Here is a 26,851-nt window from a genome sequence, read left to right as displayed (position 1 = left end):
CTGGGAACTGTGCTGCTCTAAGCACAGCACAGGTAACCACAAGATGGTTATTTTAAAAATCCTGTGACTGATTGGGGTCTGAGAAGATGGCATCGCTGTTGCTCAGAAGGAAACAAAACCTACTCTGGTGTTGATCTGAGCTGTTAGAGCAAGTCAGAGGGGAGAAAGATACAACAGGCTCTCGATGTGAGTAAAGACAGTTCAACATAATTCTGCATATGGGTAGGGGGCCTCACTAATATTTTTGCTGGTCTTCCAGGGACCTGGAAGAAAACCCTTGGATTGCCTTCAAATCGAGCAGATTTGGTTTTCCCCTTAGGAGCACTGTATAGCTCCTGAAGATCTTGACAATGAAAGTTGCACTTTTGGTGGTACATTAAAGCTGCTGTACACTGCAGTTTCAATGTACCACCAAAAGTGCAACTGGGAAGAGATTCTGGAACCAGGTAGACTGAGAGGCTGAACTTTCAGGAGGGGCTGTAGGACAGAATTGAGCATGCCAGAAATGTGCTTAAGTGTCCTCGTGCAGGTGCTGTGCTTCAGTCTGAGGTTCAGAGCATTGGGGTGGTATAGGGACAGAAGAGCTCCTTCTTGGGAGAGCAGGCTGGCAATGGGCCCATGAAAAAGCTGCTGTTGACAACAGCTTCAAAGTCTCGCTGTGACTCGGATGCTACTGTACTTAACACAGTACAGTACTGAAAACCACCCTGGGCCCTGCAGGAGTGCAGAAAGAGAGAAGATGAAAGACTTTTAGAGTAGGATGTTGTCACCTCAGATAAAACAAGATAAAGTTGTAAGTAATCATAAATCTCTGTGTATATGACTATTAAAAGACACAAGTCCAGTATTTTCCAATGATTCTGGTATTTTCTAATTATTAGAATAATAAGATTTTAACTTCATTAAGAATTCTCTTAAGCCCTCTCCAAAAAAATGCACCCTTTGTTCCTGGGTTATAGAAAATTGAACTCTAGCAGTTTATTTCTTCTTTATTCAAACAGCAGTTTTTTAATTAACTTGTAATCAGAGGGGAGCTTTTAAAAATAAAGCCTTGTGCTACCTTTAGTAAGGAGGCATCTTTCTCAGCAGAAGCTCAAAATAACTTTTAACCACATCTCCTGCTGCTTGTAAAAATCTTCCACTCTATCTGTCTTGCCTTTAACAGTCTTGGTGCACTCAGCAATAATGGAAAAGGAAAATTAATGTAAAGAAAATAATAAAAAAGCCTTCAGGAAGAGTTATAAAATACTCTTCCCACACACCTCTTGTCTCACAGTGGACCAGTCTCACATTCCATTTCACTTACCCAGGCAAAGTGGCTGCATTTGAGAGCTTCATTTTGTGTTGAAGGGCTTCTCTCCAGCTGCTGGCATGGCCTCTCTCTCACTCTTTTGCACTCTTACCAGCTTCTTGCACTAAGAAATGTCTACCTAAGTACTGAAACTTTGCAGCTGGTGAGATGATAAAGAAATTACAAATTACTGTTGCAATACCATATTTTACCAAGATTTTGGGGTTTGAGACATTAATCCTGCTATTGGGTCCACTTTTGTAGAGCTGAGGTAACTTCAGAATTCTGAGGTGTCACCCAAGGCTATCAGGCAGTAGCATCTGAACAGCAGAGGACAAAAATCTAGTAATTACAGTGCAGCTTCTTTCATAGTTTCTCTTCAGTAATACAACTCAGTGAGTCATCGCAGTGCAAGCATTTTTGCTGTATTTGTTTGTATTAGATTCTTTAAGAGACCATAGGATTATCACTCAAGGATATCCAGGAACCTTCTGACTGAGCTCAACAAGTAGGAGTCCATCCCTTTCTCTGGCACAGCTGAGGCAGGGTGCTCATCTCATAAAATCACTGGGAAAAGTGTAGCAAAAATCCCATATTAGTGAAAGCTGCTTGCCTGTTTTAACCCCACTGAAGTATTAATGGGAAGGATCCTTTGACAAGGACAGAAGCCTAAAGCCAGAGGTGGCATGGATCTGGTTGGTCAGACAGGTCTGGCAGCATTTGTTGTAGAACAAACACCTCTGTTCCTGCTGTCTACAGTTGCTGTGGCACAACATCTTTCTCTTTTCTAGCCATGAAGGCTGAAACCCCAATGACAGAGAAGCATATTTTCCCTCCATCCTCACAAAAAAAGTATGTAAAATTTGCATCATGTAACACTTATGTATGTCAAAAAGGAAAAAGGAAAATATCCCCCTGGATGCACCCTGGCTGACAGTGGGCTGCTGTGTGAACTTGGACACGAGGAACACAACCCACTGTGGAGCTGGGTGATGAACATATCCTCAGAGACATGGTTTGGCAGTGAATTCCAGTCTTGATGCCAGCATAAAAAAATTATCTTTCTGTTGGTCTTCCTGAAGGATGGGCTGCTCTGTGCCATCTACAGCAGGGTGACCCAGACATGACTAGCACGTGTGACACATCATGTCCTGTCAGGAAGACATCATTTTCTCTCCACAATCAGTGTGAGGATTAGGGGACCCTTTCCAGACTTTACATGTCACTGTGGGTTAGTGTGGACAAACTTCATCCACGTGGTTCCCTCTTGGTTGCAGGTAGGAGTGACAATTCTCACCAAAGAACCCTTGTTCCACAAGCACAGGGAGGAGAGAGTTAAGCAAGACCCAACAATATTTAGGATCAAAGTCTGGGCTCCTCTTGTTGGCTTATGGCTGATCCCAGAGAGATTTGGTTTGCTAAACATGGGGAAAATTCCTCACTCAAAAAACCCCAAACAACAAACCAACAAAACACAGCATAAAACAATAAAGAAAGAGAATGAACACTTTTCTGTTGTTTTGCCAAACTAAGACAGAAACTAGGAGAGGAAGGCAGGTGCCAGAGCCCAGGAGAAAGTGTCTGTGGCAGCTGACATGTTGGCCCATCTATCATTTAAAACCAGACTGGAAAACCCCTTTGAGATTATCCATGCATTTAGAAGTAGGCAGAGATCTAAACACCTCACGAGTGTGAGGCCTTCCCTGGCTCAGGAGGGGCTGAAGAGTCGGTGCTGCAGTGTTAAATGCAGAGCAGTGCTTAGCTGTGGGTGTGTTAACCCTGTGCCTTCACACTAATGTTGAGAAGTCAAGAACCAGATCACATAAACATCATGTAACCAACACTGCTTTGAAGAGCCTTCCTGGATTCCAGTTTTGTATATTTGATACTAAGGTTGTCTGGTAAATGGTTCTTGTGGTGTGTGCCTTGAGAGTCAAGACACTTAGTCCTGGCACTCCGGATTGAACAGGGAGCAGGTGTGCTTGAGACAAATGTACAAGAAGTGCAGAGGAGCAGCAGCTCTGCCCCTACAACTGACAGCAGGTAGAAGGAATTGTCTAGCTGGGCCAGGTCTCACTTCAGCATTTCAGGTAGCAATGGTTCAGGTTAGAAGTGTTTTGGAAGAAACTGAGCTTGGAAATAGCAAAAGGAATATTTTGCCTGTGAAGCAGTGAAAGAACAAGAATGCTGTCCCAAATATTGCCAGCTGAGTTGTGATCCTCACTCCAAATACAGACTGGTGAGGTCAGTTGAACATGGACAGAAAGAATATTTTGGGGGCAACAGAAAGAAACATATCTGTCAGATGGTCATCTTTGTAGGAGGAAGCAGAGCCAAGAGTTCCTGTAGGACCACAGAAAGCAGCAATGGGGAGCAGCAGCAGATCCTGGAGAGGGTGTCCCAGTTAACATTTAGGTGGTGCTTTCTGGAACAGGCACTAAAGCTTCAGAGTAGTGAGAGCCCACTGGGGATGAATGATAGACCAGTGCAAATTTAGATGCCTGTCAAGCCTAGCCAACAAGCTGGGAGGAAAATGAAGTGAAGCAGGAGTGATTAATACTAGTTCACTTTTCAAAATCTCAGCAGTGGAGGCAACCAAAATACCCTGGGGAGAAAGGACCATGGGTTGCCAGGTTTCTCCAATGTGTCCAAACACATATGCCTTTCCCCTTCAGTAAAGAACACATTTGTGCCACACAGCACAAACACATAATTCTAAAATCATGGAATAGTTTGGTTTGGAAGAGGCCTTCAAAGGTCATCTAGTCTCATCCCCCTGCAACAAGCCGGGACAATGCCATGAAGAGATGAGCAAGGTGCAGTCACCAAAAATAATCTAACTTGGAGAAAGATTAATAGATCCTTTGGGAGCTGTACTGTTTCTGCCACCTGAACTGGCATAGCTTTGCACTGGGTAAGGAAGATACACTGAGAGACCTCTTAAAAAGTTTTGCTGCAGATGAAGAAATTTCCTTGAAAAGGCTAAGAGCCATAAACAAGTTTCTGGCTTTCTTAGTTATATTGAGTTTGTGTGGCAATGTTTTGGTGGAGGTGGGTGGGGGATGCTACAGCTTCCCATGTCAAACAGAGACCAATGCCAGACACTCCAAGACAGATGCATTGCTGGTCAAGGCCAAGTCTATCAGCAATGGTGGCAGAACCTCTGGGATAGCATATTTAAGAAGGGGAGAGGTGGGGATGGGGAGGGGAATCCTCCACAAGAGCAACGGCAGATAGAGAAGAATAAGAATATATGAGAGAATATAACAGCTCTAGAGATGCCCAGGCAAAGCAATCAGTGACTGTTCTCTCCCTGCCCTTATCTCATGAGCCTTTCATTATATTTTCACTCCCATGTCCATTTGAGGTGGGGAGTAATAGAAATGCCCTCACAGAACTGTCCCTTTGTGCTCCTGGTCTTACCAGGACAGTTATACCTGAGTAACTGGGCTAACTGCTCTTCACTCCAGGCTGTTGTCCAACAGTATATTTTCAGTAGATTTATCTGTGCTGCTTGATTCTCTAACCTGTCCCACAGCATTAGCAAGTCTTTGTGCAGTCTAGATTATATTTAAAGAAACAAACCCATCATCCCTCAGGAATGGATATAAACACATGCTTGCTTTTTCTCTGTGGCACAAAATTAATCAACTCCACTTGCCAATTTGTTGTTCCTGTGAGGAAACATTCAGTAATGTGCCTCCCATTACTTCTTTGGTTTCTTTTTTAATTTTTTTTTTACCACCTCTGAAATTAAAGTGGAAAAATCAATGTAATCAAAGCTCTCACCACCAGTGATTTCATGCATAAAGACCTAGAGATCAAATGATAACAGCAGCTGCCCACTCTTAGAAGTGAAAGGTTATATATCTGCTGTAATATTAATTGAGACACATGTGTTAGCTGTGTACAGGAGAGGATCCTATGTCAGCAAGTATTTTCCCTGTCATCTGCTTGGCATAACACAGGTCTGTGCATGTCCTTTCCCTCCTAATTCACACAGAAATAAATAATTATGCTCAATGCTCTAAAGGGATCATGGTGCAACTCTTCTGCTGTGAAAACTAAGTGCCTGAAACATATAAAACTTGTTAAAAGCAAAATTATTTAAACGTGTTTAATTGTCTCACTGATTAGTATCTGAGCATAGAGAGGATGTGTGATTAGGACACAACTTCCTTGCTATACCAGCCTGCACAAGTGGCATCTCAATGATGACTGTATGGGACCAGTAATTCCTCCTGTCCAGACCTGGAAGCAGATATTCCTCCTTGCAGGGCAATCTCGTGTGGCAGTTTCTCTCTGGGTAGCCTCAGATCATTGGTGTGGTTAGTAGTATAGATTTAAAATGAGGGAGTCATTGTCTCATTGAAGTGGCCAGCCAGCACCTCCAGTCTGTCTTTGCAATCAGCAAAATCACAGCTCACGTGCTGAAAGGCACACGCTGTAACTTGGTCCCTGCAAGAGGAAAGAAATAATTTCTGATCTGTATCCAGCCAACAGAGGGACTGCATATTGCGCAGACACAAATTCAAATTTCATTCTTCCATTTCATCTGTGGCTTTAGATGCGAGCTGGGATTATGGATGCCTTAAAACTTCCATACTGCACATCCAGTTGCAGCATTAGGTATATAAACAACTTTTAAACTATCTTTAGCTCTCACTAAGGCTATGAAGCCCACTGCTGGAGAGATGGGATTTGGGCATTCCAATGGCGTGTGTCTCTTGTAAAAACCAGTCATATGAAGAAAGTACAAGTCTAAAAAGAAATCAGGTCACTGAATTCAACATATTCAGGTTAAAATGTAAGTGCTTGGGAGTACAGAGTGATGACAGGCTCTGAGAAACTACTTTGGTAGTTATTTCAATGAGACATGCAATAGAGAGTGAGTGACTGAGTGAAACAATCAAGAAATGTCACCACAATGAGTATGATCTGACTACAGGATCAAAAATAAAGGAATTATGTCAGCAACTGCATACTTAGCTCTGCTTGTATCTTTGTCTCATGTGTGCAACATTTCTGACATGGAAATACTTGTCCTCTACAGCCTAATGTAAACACTGGCAGAGCTTTGTAAACAATTCAGCAGAATTTTCTTTCACTTGACCATTGACTTCAGAAAGCAGTTATTTGGAAATACTTTGCAATATTTTGTCTTCTTTGAGGTGATATACTTAATTTTTAAAATATTTACACCCACTTTAGCAAGAATATGATCTTAAGCCCTTAAATCAGGGACTGTGACTTGCAGTACACATTCTTTCTTGAAATTTCAGAAAGAAATATATATTTTCTGGTCTATAAAATAATTTCTTTTGTGTTGAAAAGGTAACAAAGTGAGATTAAAAGTGCCTGGCATCTTCACTCAATAGGCCCTTGGCAGTACAAGGATTGTGTTATTGTGTTTATCATTGTTAGGGTTCATTACGTCTGTCATAACCTGGGGAGATGCTTTTACCAGAAATGGTTCTTAAATCTTTTTAAGATAAGCACTCAAAAGGGATTAATAAGAAAGAGACCAAATACAGCATAATCTAGAAAAAGCTTTTTCTTAAAGTAAAAACCCCATTATTTCAATAAACCAGATTTTTCTTTCAGAATGCCTTTAGCTAGCTCAGAAACGTTCTGATGAAAATTTGAAGTGTGTTAATTAGAAAAGACTGAGTTTATGTCTAATGGGAGGTGGTGTTTCTTATGATTTCTATTCCTTTTTATGTCTAAACTTCTGTGAGATCTTAGACCATGGAATGACATTACTCACCACCTACTTTCTCTGTCCAAAGCTGGGAAACTTAACCTGATTGATGAGACTACAAAAGAGGATAAAAACACAAGCATATGATAATTCAGCTGTGCATCTTGGTGCATTTTATAAACTAGTATTTTAAAGTTTTAAACTGATTTTTTTTAATTTATAACTTTGGTTTATCAATATTTTCTCCAATAGAATAAAATCTGTTTAACCAGCTTCTCTGAAGTCAGTGATTATCAACAGGAGGATGCACTTACTGCTTTTCATGCTTCTTTCTGGAACTCAGGCCCTCTCTGAGCTCAGCTGGTTCTAAGAAGTGATGCTGCAGTGCAGCAGAGGAGTGCTATGAGTATGACTGTGCTCTTCCTTCAGAAATTCCATGTCTAGTCTGACAAGAAATCACATCTGAATCTTTACCATGACCAGCAAATTATTTCCCATCAGATTTTTTTCTCAGCCTGACTTCATTTTCAAGAAAAAGATCAAGTGCACTGGTGGAAGAAAAGTGATGGGTTGTGACACCTGACAAATGCAGTCATACCTTGGGCCGAGGCGAGCCCTAAGCACTGACTGTGCAGGCTCCCTCCCAAGTGCTCTGTTTACAACTTTCATTTCATTTCATTTATCCCTGAGTCCTAGTTGCTCCTGTGGGGAAAAACCCCTAGAGAAGGCCTTTAGGAGGGCTCTGTCTTCCCTGACAGGTTTGGCAGAGGTGACCAAGTGATAAAAACATTGCTGGATGCTGGTCAGTGCGGGATGGATGTCAGTCACTGTTACCTCATAATGTGAGAGGAGGGCTGCAAGAGGATAATGGAAGCAGATGGGAGCGAGGTAAAAGGGGAACAAAAGTCATCAAAGGGGAAGGAAGTGAGGGGAATTACAAAACATAATGCTGAAGAGAAATTATAAAGACAACAAGCGATGGGAATAAGGGGAATCTAGAAAAGCTGAACAAAGAAAGAGGAAGAAATAGGGAGACCAAAACACTAAAAAACAGAAATACCAAAACCAGCAAAAATGTTTGATGAGAAGTAAAAGGCTAGATGCAAACAAAAGAAGGAAATTTTGATAGAATTAATGAGGAAAAAATATATATTGACAATGTAGGATGGTCATGATGAAAAAATTAAATAGGTAACATAAACAATTTGAATGTAAATACATAATTTACATTTTATAGTCCAAAAAAATAATGAAGAGACTACAACCTCAGCTGGTGGCTAGGTTTTTGAATTAGATTAGACTGATCTAAATTTAACTGAAGGAACATGGAATCATGTTGGAAGAACATAGGGTGCTGCCTTTCTTTTAGAATTAAAAAAGGTAACATACTGTGTCATTTCAGAAGAAACTTGTGGATTCTGGAACAACTCAGACAATGTCTTTGCTTTCCCCATCTTTAAATATTTTCTTTCCTTAATTGCTGGTGGCATAAAACTAACATGTGGTAAGATTTGAAAACCACAATTACCATATTAGCTAAGCAAGAGCAGATTTCCTTTCAGAGCTCTAACATATGAACCAAAAATAGCTAACATACAGATTAACAAATAGCTGTGTGTTGAAAAGAACCAACTCTTTCCACTTGCCACAGTGTGAGGGTGAAGCACAAAGCACCTGTAAAGAAAGCTGACTGATTGAAAGAAATTGTGTTGAAAAGGTAAGTTGGACTAGGTACCTTGAGGTAGCTTTGGAATTCACCAAACAGTGAATTCTTCACCTTCTGAAAGATTGTTATTTATGCTGGATATTGAATATATTACAGACTAAAAGCACAAGATACATTTAAATTAGAAAGCACCTGATTATGGAACAAGGTGAGCAATAGCTTTTGTGAAGAATTAGCCTCTGATTTATCTTTAATTAAGCATTAAAAATCTGATGTGTACTTTGATGACTCTCATTCCATAAAAATGTTGATAATATTCAGTTTCTTCATAGCCTAATCTTGGTATTCCAAAGGCAAATTGTTGTTTGAGAGAGATGTTGGAAGCTGTTATTAGAAGTAGAAGTGCTTGTCTGAATATGCATTACAATCATGATAGACTTGGTGATTTGAAGTCACAGATACTTCTGTTACTCATTATTTGCTGGTTATGTGACTGCCATGCGTTACATTTATCTTTGTGCAATGAAGTTTGTTTTGCAAGACACAGATCCATCTCTTCCCTCCCCAAGTTATGAAAAAGAAGCACTAGAAATGCTTCAGTGAAATATCCCACAATGACATATGAGCAAATTACATTAGCAACAGAATGTGTTCCTACTCTGAATTTGCTGCTTGTAACAGGGTTTGAGCCCTTGTTTCAAGCTGTCAGAGACTGTGAAGAGGAATCTGTGGTTTTCTACAGAGTGTTTACAGAATGTGAGTTCTCTGTAAAAAGGATCGAGGCTGCTATATGTAGCTGTGTTACTACAAAGAGAGTAACTCTCAGTTTATCAGGAGTGAATGTACTGTGCCTTGCAGCACTTGACGGACAGAAGATTTCAAAATGAAGTGTGTGTTTTTTTTCTAAGAAAGTCCAGAAAGTACCTTCCAAACCTCATCTCAAGTTAATTAGAACATTTCCATTATTACAATTTGACATGCAAATAACAAGTTAGCAAACCAGCACAAAATTGCAGTTAAAAGAAAAGTCAAAGCCCCTTTCAGGAACTGTTCAAAGGATGACCTGAAAACCTGTGAAGATAGGGATTTTTATGAGTTATAAAATCATAACTAAAAAGTGAAGAGTACTTCTCTATTGTGATTAAGGATGTCTTGAAAGATTCACAAGGATTTCTGTCTTCACCTCCTTGTCTCTGCACTGAAACTCCCACATCTTCTTTCCTCCATGTTACTGAACTTTATAAAACTGTTTTCAAGTGCTTAACTATGTTATGGATTTCATCACAACCTGCTCCAGATCTGTGATGGTGGGGAGTGGTTTAGTCCAAACAGCAATTAATACTGTAGTGACCCTGCAGAAGTTATTTGAGTCACAGATAGATTTCCCATTTTTTGCTTTGTATGCATCAAACAGTGAAGATTGCTGTTCAGCAGTAACAGTCAAAACATGCTTTCACCACATATGCATGAACATTTCGGTAAAACAAGACTCATTTCAGGGGTTTCACGTGTCTCTGTGTTGCTCCATGCACATGTATTTGGTAATAGCTGAAGTCTTGGATCGTGTGAAAATGAGCCATTGAGAAAATAACATGTGCCCGCTTGGATGATTATGAACCATTACAACATGGTGCTTTAAATGCAGCAGTTCTCCTTTTGACACCAGGCAGTGTTTTTGTTCCATTCACTGGGTGTGGTCAGTGCAAAGAAGCACCAAATTTAAGCTGGTAGGGAGCCACTTCTCCTGTGATGCACTCTGTTTAGGAAAAAAGTGAGTGAGCAGAACTCTGTCATCCTGCATTTCTTTAGGTCCAGTGTTCTATTAATTTAACCATATATTGGAATCTTACATGACTGTCTGTACTTATGCCATTTTACAATTTTTTTTTTTTTTTTCCACTTCCTGCTAATGGAAACATCTAAGTTGTGTTCAAACCCGGGTCTGGAAAAGAAACGTTCTAGATTTTAAAATTCAGGAATCATGAAATTAAATTAAAATTAGTTTCAACTAGCTTTAGCAACAGACTTGAACAGCATGAATATGAACAGCAAATGTTTGTGTCAAACAGGCAAATGCAACCACATTTTACTTATCTACCTGCATATACACATTTTGTGTTAGCAGATCTGGACAAACATTTAGGTTGTGTGCACCTTGACCTATAATAGATTACTATTTTTTTTCTTCTAAAACAGCTGCTAGTCAATTTAGCAATTATTACTTATCTCATTTCACAGTTTTACTCTAAGCCGTCTTGTTGATTTAAATGATTGATGCTGAAACTACTCATCTGCATGACATTAAGTGCACATTTTGCAAAACCAGGTCATCATTCAGGACATTTCTGAGCACAATGACAATTAACACCCTGCTTATTATGATTCTGATTCTAGCTTGATAATTTTAAAAATAATATCATTACATAGGTAAACTAATAAGTAAATTAATAACATATTTGCCTCCAGCTTGAATGTTTTCAACACAACAACATTTTCCTTTACATAAAAAAACAGGTTATTGCTGTTGCTTGTGAGGAGGAAGTGGTGGTTATTCCAATTTAACTCTGTATCTTTAACTAATGCTGTTATTTCTTGTTTTCTAAATTAGAGTGTACTCTTGTTGAAGCTGATAAATGTGCTTGAGGCAGCCAAAAGAATCACACATCCTCTTTCACCTGGCCTTCAGACGATTTTCAAATCACGTAAGTACTAAAATAAAACAGGTAATCTATAATCTGTGTATATGTACGGCAAGGGTATTAAACTGAACATATAAGTGGGATTCTACTTACAAGGGGGGACTACTCTTAAAAATACTTAATGACTGAATTTTTTACTTCATAGAATTCTGTCTTTTTCCCCAGGTCTGTCGTTATTCATTGTGTTTTGTTTGTATAATTCAAATAGATTGGAGCTTAGTCTTACATTCGAGTCCTCGCACACTGCTTTCATAGTGAAAAGAAATGTGATGGTGTGGATAAAGTGGAAAAATACTAAGCTCAAAAATTCAAGGCTTATATATTTAAAATTCAGAACATACGTGTTTTTGAGTGCACATGCACAGACATGTATTATCAATATATAGTACATAACTAATGTTAGGATACATCACCTTATATAGATATGAGAATTTTTATATTTAGCTAATACATTAATGCTAAATAAAGATGTAAATACGCAGATTATAAATTATAAAGATGCCTACTGACACACTGTTAGAAAGATTTAAACTGAAAAGGAAATTGTGTTTATAAGACATATGATTCAACTTCCTCAGCAGCCAGTGCATCTTTTTAAAAACTTCTGTGAATGTTATTTCAAATTCAGAAAAGGAAGTCAGCTCAAGAGATTTAAATCAGGTCTAAATCTGATCTCTGCAGTTCTGATTTCAGTTTGAGTCCTTTGCTACAACTCTCATACTAACCATCCTCAGGAAGCTTCTGCTGGCCAGTAGAAGTAATTTTGTGAATAAATGTGTGGCTGGTGGTGTCTTTTTGAATTCCTGTAGGATCAGGGAGAATATGCATCTTTCCTATGATGTGTAGATGTTGTTCTCCAGAAAATCTCTGCTGAGCTCTTCTGCAAATTAAAGAGCCTTTTCTAAATGATCATCTGAATAGAGCTCCCTTCTTAGCCCTCCTTGCAGGCAGTAGGAAATACCCATGGCCCCCTTTCTTCTAAATGCCCTCACTCAATCACCTCCCTTCTGTATGTTATGTTCATGTTTCAGGGTGGCTGATAGAAGATATGCTGTCAGACTTTGTATATTTAAACCATGCAGGACTTCAAAAAACATGAATGGCAGACACCTAGAATGCAATTTTTCTTGCAATGATAAAATAACAGTCTCAAAAATAATTACCTAGACAGGTACCCCTTTTGTTCTGTCCATCTGAAGAATTACTGCAGCTGCCAAGTACAAAGGGTAACAGAAGCACCAAGCAAGGTCATGAGTGTGTCTCTGGATGAGATCAGAAACTGTAAAGCAGTGGATAGTGACTAAAATTGTGCAAAGATGGGCTAGGGGACCACAGGCCCTGGTTAATTGCATAACCTGCCTGCTGACCCTATACATCTCTTCACTTCTGAGAGACACCTTTAAGTTGTTTGAGATTTGCTTCAGAAGGTGTTCAAGCACTTTCAGGCTGTCATATTCCTGCAGCTTCTAAAAATCAGTTTTGAAAAGCCAGCAGATGAAGCTGGAGAGATAGTTAAAGATTTGTTTAAAGGGCAGGAAATCAAGATAAGCTGTGATGCCTTAGCTACATCATATAGTTCAGGTCTTTACCCAGCTGCAGCCCTCTGTCATCAGCCAGCAACCCCACATGAGTCATCCTCATTATGCTTTTGGAGAGTGTTCTGTCCTTTCCCTCCCCCAGTTTCCCCATTGTATCTGGACTTCATCTGCCCCACTTTTACAAATTCTTTCTCTCTCATTTTCAACCTTAGGTAATTCCCAAACAAAAAGGTTTTGGTTTTGTAGACTTAAAGCTGACTCATGTGCTCTTCCCAATTGGTAGCACGACTAGCAAAAAGCAGAAAAACTTGAGATAAAACTTTCCTTCACAATCTTGACAAATATGGAACCTCATGTCATCCTGTCCCTGAAATTACTGGCTTGCTGATAGGTGCAGTTCTCAGAGAACAGCTAATGGAAAGAAGAGAAGGGTCGAACTAATGCAAGGGGAGTCTGAGGAATGAAATCTGCCCATGAGCTCCTGTGTGAGGCTGAACAAGTTATCTGAGCCTAGCTTCCCATGTGTGGTCACCAGTGACACGTTTTCTGTAACTTTAGACTCTGTGATCTGATTTGCAGAAATCTGATCCTGGATGCAAACAGTCAGTGGATTTAATCTTTTACCTAAGTGAAGTCCTTCATAATTTTAAGTACTCTTAGAAGTGATGCTGAGGAGGATACTGTCTCAAACCTCCTAAGTGGATACTTAACTCTAATGACTCAGATTCTCCCTTTTAAATAAAGGTGTTAATACTTCACCACAGGGTGTTGTACAAATTAAGTAAGCCCTATCTGTAAAACAGTTAGGTATCACAGTGATAAAGAAAACAATTTTTTTTCATAGGGTTCTGTCTGAACTGCACACTGAACACTGCACAGTAAATCTGCGCACTGAACAAAGACAAAACACGAATGCTCAGTCTGTTCATACATTGTGTACTACCCTTCGCACTGTAAGATATTATTCTTCTGCTCTTCTATTACTTCACTAGTGTAATAAAAAAGGACAAATAATGTTATGTTGAAAGTGCTATTAAAGGGTCACTGATAAAGGGTCAGAGTGGGATAAAAGGGTAAATTGTTGCATTGTTGTTATTATACTAAGGGAGTGCTGTTTATATTTTCTGTATTTCCCTCAATACATGGATTGCCAATGTCATACAGAAGTTCTCAAAGTAAAATTTAATTTGTTCTAATTTCTTGTGTGCAAATTCAATGTGAAATAGCAGTTACATATTCTCATATATTATTTATTAGCCTATGAATAAAAATTTAATATATGTCTGTGCTCTTAATAATACTGATAAAAACCATTCACTTTCTACAGCTGCACATTTTGATTTGTTAACATTTGTTAACAGTGATGAGATTCTGTTTTGAGTAGGTTTTATTTTCAATTTTGTTTTTCTACTTTTTCACACTTCTTGTGCTGGTTTTCTGATCCAATCTACTTTATTTTCTTTTCAGAAATACTTGGGAAAATATTTTGAGGTCCTTCTGAACAAATTTTTCTGAGAAGTGTACTGGCAAAATGAATTTTGTAAGTACCTAATTGATAAACTATGTTAATATATCAATAAAGCAATGACTCTGTAAAACCCAGTTCCTTGAGGTTGCAGATCCAAACACTGTAATTTCAGGAGTGAAAATCTGAAGAGATGTTTCTGACAGCAGAGTTCGCTGTCAAAGCACACTCTTTATTGGATTTTCACTACAGGTGTGATGTTTGTGGTGCAGGTAAATGTGTCTCAGGCTAGGTATCACAGACTGCTGTTCTAGCTGAGTAGAGAGAAGTAATCATTTTTGGGCTGATTTAGTCAAGCTACATTATTTTGAAATGCATAGCATGCTATAAAGTCCTGTTTGCCTTGTGTGATGGTAAAGGAAGACTAGGCCCCAAATTCAAATTCAGACTTTTACAGAGACAAGCTGTCTGTGACAGCCGACTTGTCCTTTATGCACAATGCATTTAAATATGAAGGCCTTTGGGACATCCAAAGGGATTATTTCCACATTTGTATTTTGAGTATGATTTTATGAAATTTCCTAGATAGTTCTTACAAGCATCGTCTGTAGTGTTAAATGCATTTGTAATTGGAATGTGTGGTCAGTTACCTATCACGTTTCTACCATACAGGGATTAAAGATTAACATCTGTGTGTTAACTGGTGTTCTCCTTTTCTACAGACAGACCTTCATTCCACAGATTACCCCTACTATTCAGACTATGTTAATCTGATCACATCGCCTTGTTCTAAGCAGGAAGTCAGGAATTTCACAAAAGCATTTCTGCCAGTTGCATATTCATTGATTTGTATCATCGGCCTCTTTGGTAACATCTTTGTGGTGATGACCTTCGCTTTATATGAGAGAGCCAAGTCCATGACGGATGTGTACCTCTTCAACATGGCCATAGCAGACATACTGTTTATTCTTACTCTTCCACTGTGGGCAATGAATTATGCCACTGATGAGTGGATTTTTGGTGATTTCATTTGCAAAATGACTAGAGGTATCTATGCAATCAACTTCAGCTGTGGCATGCTGCTTTTGGCCTTTATCAGCGTGGACCGGTACATTGCTATCGTACAGGCAACAAAGTCTTTTAAACTCAGGGCAAGGACTCTCGCACATAGGAAACTCATTTGTCTGGCTGTGTGGATATCATCAATTCTAATCTCTAGTCCCTCTTTTCTGTACAATGAAAGTTACAGCTTCTCCATGAATGAAACCAAAGAGATTTGTGATCACAGATCTGGCAGGATTTCTGAAAGCACTATGCTGAAATCGCTGCTGTTATGGCTACAAGTTGCATTTGGATTTTTTATACCTTTCATATTCATGATTTTTTGCTACACCTTCATTGTCAAATCCTTACAACAAGCTCAGAATTCCAAAAGAAACAAAGCAATACGTGTGATTGTATTAATTGTAGCTGTTTTTCTAATTTGCCAGGTACCTTATAACATTGTTCTTCTCATAACAGCTGTCAACATGGGCAAGATTGACAAATCTTGTGACAATGACAAGATAATGGCTTATGCAAAATACACCACTGAAGCCATAGCATTTTTACACTGTTGTGTGAACCCTGTGCTCTATGCGTTTATTGGAGTGAAGTTCAGAAGTTATTTTGTGAAGCTAATGAAGGACCTATGGTGCAAGAGGCACAAGAAAGACAATAAACGTAGTTCAAGGACAAACTCTGATACTTACCATTCAAGACAGACTAGTGAAATTCTGACTGACAGTGGATCATCTTTTACTATATAACACAATTTGAACAACATTAGTACTGAAGGACTCTTCTCACCAAGAAACCCAAACCAATGTCACTGCATGTGACAGCAAGTAATCTGAACTTCTCTATGCCTCTAAATGAGATCCAATGATCTACACCTCTTTTCAGGAAACTAATTTAGTTAAAGGAACAATACTGTCCTGTGTAAAACTAAAACCTTATTCACTCCTCTTAATGCTCTTCTAAACTGCATCCTCTTGGAATTATAAAGTGAAGTTTAAAGAGGAACCCTTGTCATTGTGTAAGGAAAAATTGCATCTCATCTGTCCTGCAACACTGAAATATCCCCAAAATAATAAGTAAATGAATAAGGTTCTACTCTCTTTCTTACATTTATTGTTAATAATTGTTTCTGTTTGTTTAATTGTTTCTGTTAATTACTTCTACCTGGAAATCCTAGTGAAGTGTGGCTCTCCACTGTGCTTAATATTGCAGACAGGTCATATTGTGACAATACTAACCTAAAGAGATGGCATTTGAGCAAAGCATGACAAGGAATGCAAACTGCAGAATGAAAAAACAGGCTCAGAACTGCTGACATAGCTGGGCTGAGGTGCTTGGTCTTGTAAATCTTTGCCCAGTGCTATTCTGAGCAAAGAGTGAAGCTTTGCTAGAGTTTCCTCTCATGGGTTAGCACAGGATTCAGATGCTGGAATCCAGCAAAGCTGATAACCTGATGAATATCTCTTTGTGAAAGTTGCCTCTTTCTACCTGAAATTCACAGTCTACTTTTTAAAAGACAACTAATTGGATAAAACTGCAATTATTCCAACACAATTTGTTGGGATGCGAATGGTGACAAAATATGGAGCATTTCTTTGCATTTAGCTACCACTAGCAAAGATTCTTAGGAATGCATTTACCAGCTCAAATATGAATATATATAGTTTCAGAAATTAGTTAGAAGTTATTGTCTAAAAAAAGAGCAGAATATGACTTAATTCAGCCAAAATTTTTACTCAGTCAGTATTTGACTCACTATGAATATAGGAATATTTATAATAAATGCAAATAGTTTTACCCAGCCTTGACTCTTCAGCAAATCTTCAGTGGATCTTCTGCTCATTGAGTGAGCTTTACCACTGTTGCAGTCACTGTGGGACAGTGAGGTAGTCAGAAGCATGTGCTGAAGATCCCTTGAGGATATCATTAATGGGACACATGAAATTAGTACTGCTTTGGCTAGTACAATCCATCCTTGTTTCCACTGCAGTGTCAGGTTTTTTAATATCAGTACCAGATATGATAAAGATTGTGTATATTTATCATAACTGAATAGCAATTTTGCAATATGATAGAAAATTATGTAAATACACATGTATGCATTTGCTGTACATAGCAATGATGATTTTCTGGAAAGAATTCAGCAAATAAAAAATGCAATTGAAAAGGAAAAGATCCCCTCATATCTAAGAGTTCCATGCTATGTTGCCATGAAACATTCCTTTTGACTCTGTGAAAAATCTGTCACATCTGAGCAGTCTGTCCATTGTGGGCTCGCTGAGGGAGCGTGCCCCAGGGTGGGGGTTCAGAGCTGAAGCAGCTGTGGGGGCTCTTGGGCAGAACCTCCCAGTGCTCCAAAGGGCATCCCCCACCTCCTGCCCACCCACTGCCTTGGCTGCATTGGCCTTCAGCCACTGAACAACCCAAACACTGCCCCAGTGGGGTTCGGGGGCCAGACAGCAGCCAAGGCACAGTCACTGATGAGCACTGTCACTGTCCCACCACTGGTGACTTGCTGATGGACCCCGGGAGAGGTCAGGAAAAATGTGCCATAGCTTTCCTGAGGTGGTTAGCGGAAAGAGCATCCTCCCTTGGTGGGGAGAGCAGAGAAAGAGAACAAAGCAGGGTCCTGCAGACCTGGGCCTTCCCCAGGGAGAGGGGTCAGCCTCACAGGTCACCAGCCCCTCATAGCTGTGAGGGACCCAGGCTGGAAGTGGTGGTGTGGGACAGCTGCCTCAGGCAGGAGCTGCACAGCTTCTCAGCTGCTGGATTTTGTGACGGTAAAATGCTCACTGGAAATGACATTCATGTGTAGAAAACGTAGCCAGCTACTCCCCAATGCATGTGGGAGAGAAGTGCTGCTGAGTGAAGAGGAGCATGGTACACACGTGGGACTAAAACAGCACTTGGAGCATGAATTGTGCTGGTTCCAAGGCCTTGCCAAAAGTCCTGCTTGAGGTGCAGCCAAAATCTTGATTGCCATGAATGAGTGCTCTGTCCCTAGGATAGATGAGGGTAGAAGACTGGATGGATTCCTGTGGTGGTTTAACATATCTGGTTGCCAAGCATCCACCAAAGCCTCTCTATCACTCCCTTCTCAACTGGACAGGGGAGACAAAATGTAATGAAAGGCTCATGAGTTCATAAGAGCAGGGGGAGATCGCTCACTGATTGCTGTCATGGTACTTGGAGGAGTTAATTGGACTTATTACCAGTAAAAATCAGAGTCATATAATGAAAACAGATCTTAAAAATACCTTCCCCCCCCACCCTTCTTTCCCCTGAGATGTAACATTGTTCCTCATTCTTTACCTCCTTCCCACAGCAGGGAGATGGGAATGGTGATTACAGGCAGTTCATCGCATGTTATTTCTGTACAACTTCCTCCTCAGAAAGAGGAGTCCTTCCCCTGACTTAGAATGGAGTCCCTCACACAGCAGAGTCTTCCATTAATTCCTTCAGCATGAGTTCTTTCCATGGGCTGCAGTTCTTCACAAACTGCTTCAGTGTGGGCCCTTTTCAGTGACTTACAGTTCTTCAATAAAAAGCTGTTCCAGTGTGTGTTCCCTGTGAAGTCACAAGTTCTGCCAAGAAACCAGGTTGCAAGGACTCCTCTCTCCACAGGGCAAGAGGTCCTACCAGGAGCCTGCTCCAGTGTGGGCTTCCCACAGAGTCACAAAGTCACAACATTTTTTCAAGCATCCACCTACTCTCATGTGGGGCTCCCCCAGGATCTGCAGGTGGATCTCTGAGCCCCTGTGGAACTCTGAATGCTGCAGGGAGAGAGCCTGCCTCACTATGGTGTTCACCATGAGCTGCAAATGTGTCTCTTCTGTGGTACCTGGAGCAGCTTCTTCTTTGCTGGCCTTGGTGTCTGCAGTTTTGATTCTCTCACATATTCTCATTTCTGTCTTCTCTGTCTGCAATTACTTCTGTACCAATAACTTTTCTATTTAGCATTACTACCATGGCTGATGGGCTCAGCCTTGGCCAGAAGTTGACATTGGCTTTGTTGGATGTGGGAGAAGCTCCTAGAAGTTTCTCAGAGTAACCACCCTTAAAGCTCCCCCATTACCAAAACCTGACCTCATGAACTCAATACATCTCCCAAGGGTCTGCTGTGCAGGGAGAACCACAGCTCCAGCCAGTGGGATGCTGGCCTTTTTGCATACACTTTGAGGGTAACTACAGATGGAAGGGTGGGTAGATAGAAATATAACTTAGATGTAATACCTTCTTGACATTTTTTGTGAAATTTACCACAAGGCAAAAGAGAAAGACCACTTTAGAGAAAAAGCAGTGGAAGAGAACAATTACTCTGCTCGATGTCCAGAAGGAGATGGCCATAGTGGCAGGCTGGACAGTGGATGTGGCTGGTGGGCTCTCAGATATTCCATCATGCCTTTGGTGGCCATCTCAGCAGAATCAGCTCATGTGTTGGGGCTAATATTGGTAGTTCAAGGCATGAAAACAGCACAGATTTAGAGGAGCCTGGGAACTTGGTGTTCCTTTTAATGCTTATTGAGCAACATTTCAAGGCTTACTGCATTTTATTAGGGTTTTCTCCTTGTTGTCGTAGCTATATGCGACAAACATATGATAAGATTTTCTTTTTCATTGCAGGTTTTTCTTTTTCATCTAGGATTTTTGGAAAGATAAGACTTGGTTTTGCACAGGTTCTTGTTTCCCACCACATTTAAAGAGAGAGAGAAGGACATATGTAGTGTTGCATCATGTCTTGCACAGAGAAGATGTAGCTGATAAGCTCTGAGAAGCTGATTCATATCTTCCTCCAGCTGGGACTGGGTCTGGGTTGTGGTACTGGCTGGACCTACAAGGTCTCTCTTGTTGGCAGGTTCCATTCTGCTTTAGGGGGGTAGAAAGTGGCCCTGCTTGATGCTTCCTGTTCTAGCAGTTCAGAAGGACATAGGTCATCAGTGCACACTGTTAAAGTCAGTGCAGACAGTCTAAAGCTAAATCTGTTTTCTGATATCTGTGATCATGAAAATGGACCTCATTTATTATTCTTCTCCACACAATAAATGACAACTTTCTTCACAAGGTGAAATTTAAATTTCATGTGGTGTCTCGTCTCTTCTATTTATATATTACATATCTTAGAAGAGTGATCACTATAAATTGGTGAACCTGCAAGAGGGTCAAAGTGGACAGATAAGTTCAGAGCCATCTGTGCCTTGCTTCTAGCAAGGAAAGGCAAAGGATAGAAAATTAAAATTATACACCAAGGTAGATAGCATTTGGTGATGATTAGTGGAAACTAAAGTGAAACTTGAAAAAACAGTCTAGAGAGGAACATCTTGCTATGGAAGGTTATTAATGATGATTAAGTACATAACAGATATAACTCTACTTTGGATCTTTGTAGAGCAATCTTGTTATTTATAATTGTGGAAATCCTGGGGAAATTTTCTTGCTACAGAGTAGCAAGAGATGGTATTTGAAGGTTTAAAAATTTGGACAAAATTGAAAAAAGTTTCAGATTAAGTGAAAATGATAACATTTCAAATAGTCAAAACAGTTTGTCTCATGAAGCATTTAAAATATTTTGACATTTCTGGTTACTTTTCACATACTATAACAAATGCCAAGGAAATGATTTCACAAAACCACTGAAAGTGGTTCCTACATTTTTATGCTGCTGCTGAGTAGTCAGGGTATTCCCTCCAACCACCTCCTAAGGCAGAGGGTACCAATCCTCTGTTACCCATCGTGAGTTAAGGGCTCATAGCCTCTTTGAAAAATCTACGCAAAGTTCAGGAAAAAAAATGGTGAAAATGCTGCCATCAAATTCTCCTACACCAGTAGATATCATTTCTCATCTGCATGTCCTTCAGGCTGAAGAGGAAATTAAATTACACCTCCTCTAGTGTGGATGAATGACACAAGACATGGTGGCAATAATGTGACCACTGAGTAGTGGTGTTCTCTTCACCACTTGGAGCATAGATCAGTTCCTTTTATGATGAGTTCCTTAAAACAATTTCTTCATTTTTGATTGAATGAACTCCATTGCCTAACCTGAGTCAAAAGGCATCTAAGTTTTATTTACTCTAGAAAACAAAATCTAGCTATTTTGAAGGCAAAAATTCTTATCCACCAAATCAGGGCTGCTTTCCCCACAAACTGAGAAACCCATTGCCTGTGCAAATTTCTAGCTGATATTTATAGTCCGTTTTCTTTGAATTGATGGTATCATGTTACCCTACTATAACTACTGATGTGCGTTTCGTATTTCTAATGAAATCTTCATATTTTGTTTACATTTACTCCCTTTCTGTTGGAAATATATATTGAATTATTATCAATTATATTATCAATTTGGCCTATATATATTAGGTTCAGCTAAACAAGTCAAATTAATATTCTTCTACCAAAAGTCTTTGAAACTCTCATTTCATTTTACTGTAGCTTCATAATTCCCAGATATTTATTAAAGTTAATACAAATTAATAAAATAATATTTATAATATGTATTTAATGTATTTATTCTGTAACAACTGGAATTAATTTATGAATTTGTGATTCACTCAGGATTTAGAGGGAGTACAACCACTACCTCCACAAGAAGCAGTGGCTGAACACAGAAATTAAAGGGTTTTTTTCAAAATAGAAAATGTGTGATCTGGATTTATGCCAAGCACAGACAGTTGTGATGTGTCAGGACAAAACATGTTAGTATTATTTATGAAGTATTTATGCTTAGTCCTTTCTAGTGGTTAGGAATGATAAGGTAAAAACCTATAATTGCCAGAAAATTGGTCATTTTTTCATTTGTTTGTTTCTTGTCCTGGATTGGATCATCCAGCTACTGTTTTTATTGTGATTTGTGGTTCCATTTCTGAAAAACTTTTACAAAAATATGGAGCCATTAAAGTAGTTGCTACTGGAACTCTAATTGCTGTTCTTTTTATCCTTTTGCTATTCAGATTTAAAACTATGAATTTCTTGCAGGTATCAGACCAAGTTTTGCTTCTAATGCATGTAATTTTTTTTTTTTTTTGCTAGATCAAGAAATCAAGAATGTTTTTATAAAAAAAAAATTTCTAGGTACTGTATTCAATTATATATATACAGAATGGAAAAAATAATACTAAGATACAGAAAATGTACTGTTGGGAAGAATGCATGAATTATGTGTATTTATGGTTGATAGTTTTATTTCTAAGAGAAGCTTATTTATGAAAGGTAAAATCATCTCATTAATGCATTTCAGGTGAATTATAATGTATTTTAACAATCTTTCTCATAAGATTATAATAGAAAATTATAATAGCTTTGTATTTTTTTTCTGATTCCAATTTAAACAGGATTCAGCTCATAACAACAGTGATAAAAGTAGTACTGTGTTCAGAATCTTTTTGCAGTTTGTGGTACTTTCAGGCCAGTGGATATACATGTTTGGTTTACATTTCAAGAATAACTTCTTATAAGAAAGAACAATATCAGCTGACATACTAACAGTGAAAATAGAGATTGAACAACCTGATGTACTTTTTACATTGGAGTTTATTTGGCATGAGCACAGTGTTTTTTATTGAAAGTATTGTGTGCTCTGGGATTTTCATAAAAACAGGGTTTATTTAACAGACTTGTCAATGCAGGAAACATTTTCTACTTTGTTTTCATTAATTTCTTGTTCTTGTCTTGTGCTGCATGAGGCAGCATTCATTAAAAATAATTTCTGATTGCAGTTGTTCTCTCTAAACAATTTTCATCCCTCTCAAGTTTTCTATACATATCTGTTGATTTGTAATTCAAAACATATTACTGAAGAGAGACATGGAAATCATGGTTTTAAGTTGGCTTTATTGTTCAAACTAGAGGATTTAATTCCTGCTCACTTCTTCTGTTCTTTTTATTTTCATAATACACTTTTTTTTTTTTTGTAGTAATGATGCAACTCTGCAAAAACTCATTAAACTTATGCAGATAAACATAAGCATTGTGTGAAAAGTATGTTAGGTTTAGGTTCTAAAATATCTTTACCTAGTTAAGAACCAAGGATCTAGCTGTCAAAGTAGTACTGCTCATGGAAATTCATCTTGCAAAGGAAGTAGGGATTAGTGGTAAGTGGCAGAAAGTTGGTTTTGTTGCTGTGAGCTGTACCCACACCGTTACTGTTGTTGTCTGCTGTGGCCAGTGTAGGTGCACAGGCAAAGCATTGATCTTGGGAACTTCACTCAAGGTGAGCTTCACTCAAGATGGAAAAGTGGAGGCCATGGTATAAAACATCTGAGTCAATTTTGTGGTATCACTGAGATCAGAAACAGAAAAGTGCTCCAATTTAAAATCTGTCTACAAATCTTTGTTGCTGTCTTCTTGATGCAAGTGTGGATGCTTGGATATTTTGAAACCATTTGGACTTTTTAGCCCCAAACTCACCTCAAACTCAAGATTCATTTTGAGTTCAGTAGGCAGTAGGATATACAAAAGTACCAATGTTCGTTGAGTACAAACTTTTGAAATTTCACATCTAATATCATAACTTGCTGTGAGACACTGCTACTTTCTTAAGAATCTCTTAAGATTTGCTCAGAGAGCACACATTTCTTTTAGGCCTAAAATTATTTTCATTGCTTCATTTTAAAAAATCATGTGTGTGCTTCCAGTTTAGTTTATTTGCACACTCAGACTGGTGCAAGATTTCCCTCTGGTGGTTACAACATGCACAAAGTGTCATAGCTGTACTAGCTTAAGAGTTTTGTCATTTTACACCAAAAGGATGCACACGTCAGACCTTAAATAGATGTTATAACTTTGTAGGTGTAATCAAAGGTTCTGTACAGCTTGTATAAGCGAATCATATCACAGAGCACAATGTAGTCATGTTTTACTTTTTCCCCAAGTCAGGTCTTTTATCACTGTGGGCTGGCACTGTCTTTGTCTAACAGAAGATCTGAACCCAGTTATATCAGCACACATTAGCAGTTACTTCAGCTTTCTCCATCAGGTGCAAGAGTATTGTCCAGTAAGAAGAAATAATTTTTCTTCCTCATAGCAGGTAGTAGTGTCTCCAGAGAATTTGACCTCTGCCTCTTTTTTCACTTTACCTATAAATTTATATTCTTCTAATACACAGCAACATATAACAAAAGGGACAAAACATCACAGGTCCATTTCAGATTCATTTGCTGGCAGCTCTTCTGTTTAGGATTAATTTATAGAAATTAACAATAGGAGAGGAAGTTTGAAATCCATTCTCAGGCTGCTTTTAATTACTATTCTCTTTTGGGGTTAAATTATTACAGAGTCACAGAATGGGTAAAGATGGAAAGGACCACAGTGGGTCTGCTTATACTCAGTTAGCAATGCCTACTTGTTTTGTCTTAGAAAGTTACTGGTTTTGCTACACTGGCCAATAGCTAAACTGATCCTTGTTCCACCCAGAAAATTGCACAAAAACTTTATTGCCAGGGATTGAGCAGAACCATTGGAAAGAATTGCACTCACCTTGTGGCAGTCCACTGCAGAGGCAAGTGTCTCTATATGTAGAGCTTTCTCTCCAGATTTATTTCTACATGGTACTGATGGCTTCTTCATAAACTCTGTGTTACCAAGAAGTATATTTATATATGTATTTATATATTAGGTATATATTTGTAGACTTGTGTATTGCTTCCTTATTTATGAACTTCTAGGTCTCATTTTCATCCAGCTTTTATCTTCCTTAAATTTCTTTGTCAGAGGTCCTAAGTATCCTGCTGTTTCATATTTACTTGCTTTGCAGATCACTTCAGGATCACTTCCACTGCTAAATAGCCCCTGACTAACTGTACAGCAGGGTAGACTTCATGTGGCTTGTGACTCAGTTTTACTCCCATTATATTAGCACTCATTATATTTTCTTCTTGAATATGAATGTATTTGGACACCAGAGGATTGCTAACATCTCACCACGTTAGTCTCATGGATACTAAGGATATGACAGCTCAGCCACTGCTCCACTCTGGGAGAAAATGTTGATATCAGAAGCTTGGATAAGAAATGGGCCGTGAGAGAAATGTAGCACATATATCTGACAGGAGACTATAGAAAAACATGTAGGGTGCTTTTTCATTTCCAGAGAAACTTTTACTAGGACATGCTGACTGATCTTCTTTAGCTTCATGTAATTTGGGACATTTTCAGAATGTTGATCATATTTTAATTTAACAGGTAGCTAAACCATGCTACAAATTAATGGAGGCATGGTATAGAAATGAGGAAAAAAGAAATCTCAAACCAAACTGATTTGGAAGTTTGCCACTGTTGCAATAACTCTGCTGTGGTAAAACTTGAATGGGCAGCATGCAGGGCAACAAAAATCTCTCCATGGGAGCTTTTACAGAGGCCAAGATAAATTACATGTAATTCAAGCACCCTGGAGTATTCTAAATGCTAGACAGTAAATGAGCCGTGCTTAAATGAGAGTAGCTCATGTCAACTGAATTATTATACTGCATTGTGGATACTGTTACTAAGTTCTTAGTAGTGTACATTCAAAACTAGTAAACAAATCACAGTAACAAGTACTAATTCAGGAAGAACAAGACCTCAAGCTGTTGCAGATGGGAAGTCATGAGCTCAGTCTGAAACTGCTTATCCAAAAATCCAGAAGGAAGTACTGGATAAACTACTGAGTACTTAACTCAGGATATAGCTGAGTTTGGAGGTCACACCACTGTTACATGCTTGAGCAGGCTGTTTGGGGCAGACAGCTGTCCATGTCACCAGCAGATGGGTGAAAAAGAGGGATTAAAAAAAAAAAAAAAAAAAGAGAGAAAAATTAGTCTATGCTCTACTTTGTGGCTGCTTCTAAAGTCTCCAGTGCTAGTTAAGCAGCTGGTAGCATCCTGCCAGGAGGGGACCTGCCATCCACTTGGAGAAAGAATTAAAAATGTTAGGAATATCAGTGTTAAGGTGCTCACACATTGCAGAAAAATGTTGCAGCAGGCCAAGTTCAGCCAAGCTGCTCTCAGCTAGGAGTGAGGACCAGTGTCATTTCACCACACAGGAAGGGCTCCAGTGCTGCTCCTCTTGACTCCAGTGGCATGATGGATATTTTAGTAGCAAATACTGAGACAAATAACACATGCAGAACTGGCCATAGATTAGAAATAATTTGCCAGTCTTTGATGTCAGTGGCCACAGTATCACAGTAATGAATTTTATCAGTTATCAAATAGCAGCTTTCAAATGCACCAGCCACTGTGGTCACATGAAGCAAATAACAGCTTTATACAAATAAATGGCTGTGTTCCTCACCTTAAATAAATTTTTAATTTTCTATTAATATTCTATTTCTATTATTAATCAAAAAATTACATACTGTATAAGAAGACTGAATCTCAAAATATAATGAAAAGCAGGCAAATATAAACATATCACAAACCCATTAATAACTTTAAAAAGCATGATCAATCTATACACTT

At 38.9% G+C, this 26,851-nt stretch overlaps 1 protein-coding gene across 4 annotated transcripts; it reads left to right on the top strand.

Moving 5' to 3' along the window:
* The first annotated feature begins 384 nt into the window (after positions 1-384).
* Positions 385-26,205, top strand: CCR6 (C-C motif chemokine receptor 6). Of its 4 annotated transcripts, XM_085576819.1 has the most exons (5): positions 385-8,709; positions 11,267-11,360; positions 13,740-13,848; positions 14,363-14,435; positions 15,083-26,205. In XM_085576819.1, exons 4-5 carry the CDS (start codon positions 14,427-14,429, stop codon positions 16,166-16,168), a joined length of 1,095 nt encoding a protein of 364 aa, XP_085432945.1. In that variant the 5' UTR covers positions 385-8,709; positions 11,267-11,360; positions 13,740-13,848; positions 14,363-14,426; the 3' UTR covers positions 16,169-26,205. The 4 variants fall into 4 exon arrangements, with proteins under 4 accessions (XP_085432945.1, XP_085432944.1, XP_085432947.1 ...); XM_085576818.1 differs by lacking the exon at positions 13,740-13,848 and having other exon boundaries at positions 386-8,709; XM_085576821.1 differs by lacking the exon at positions 385-8,709 and having other exon boundaries at positions 8,716-11,360.
* Positions 26,206-26,851: the final 646 nt, after the last annotated feature.

This window comes from Lonchura striata, chromosome 3 (genome assembly GCF_050655825.1).
Source record: "Lonchura striata isolate lonStrDom1 chromosome 3, ASM5065582v1, whole genome shotgun sequence".
Taxonomy (NCBI): domain Eukaryota; kingdom Metazoa; phylum Chordata; class Aves; order Passeriformes; family Estrildidae; genus Lonchura; species Lonchura striata.
The sequence above is the reverse complement of the archived record's forward strand: the minus strand, read 5'-3'. Positions and strand labels throughout refer to the sequence as shown.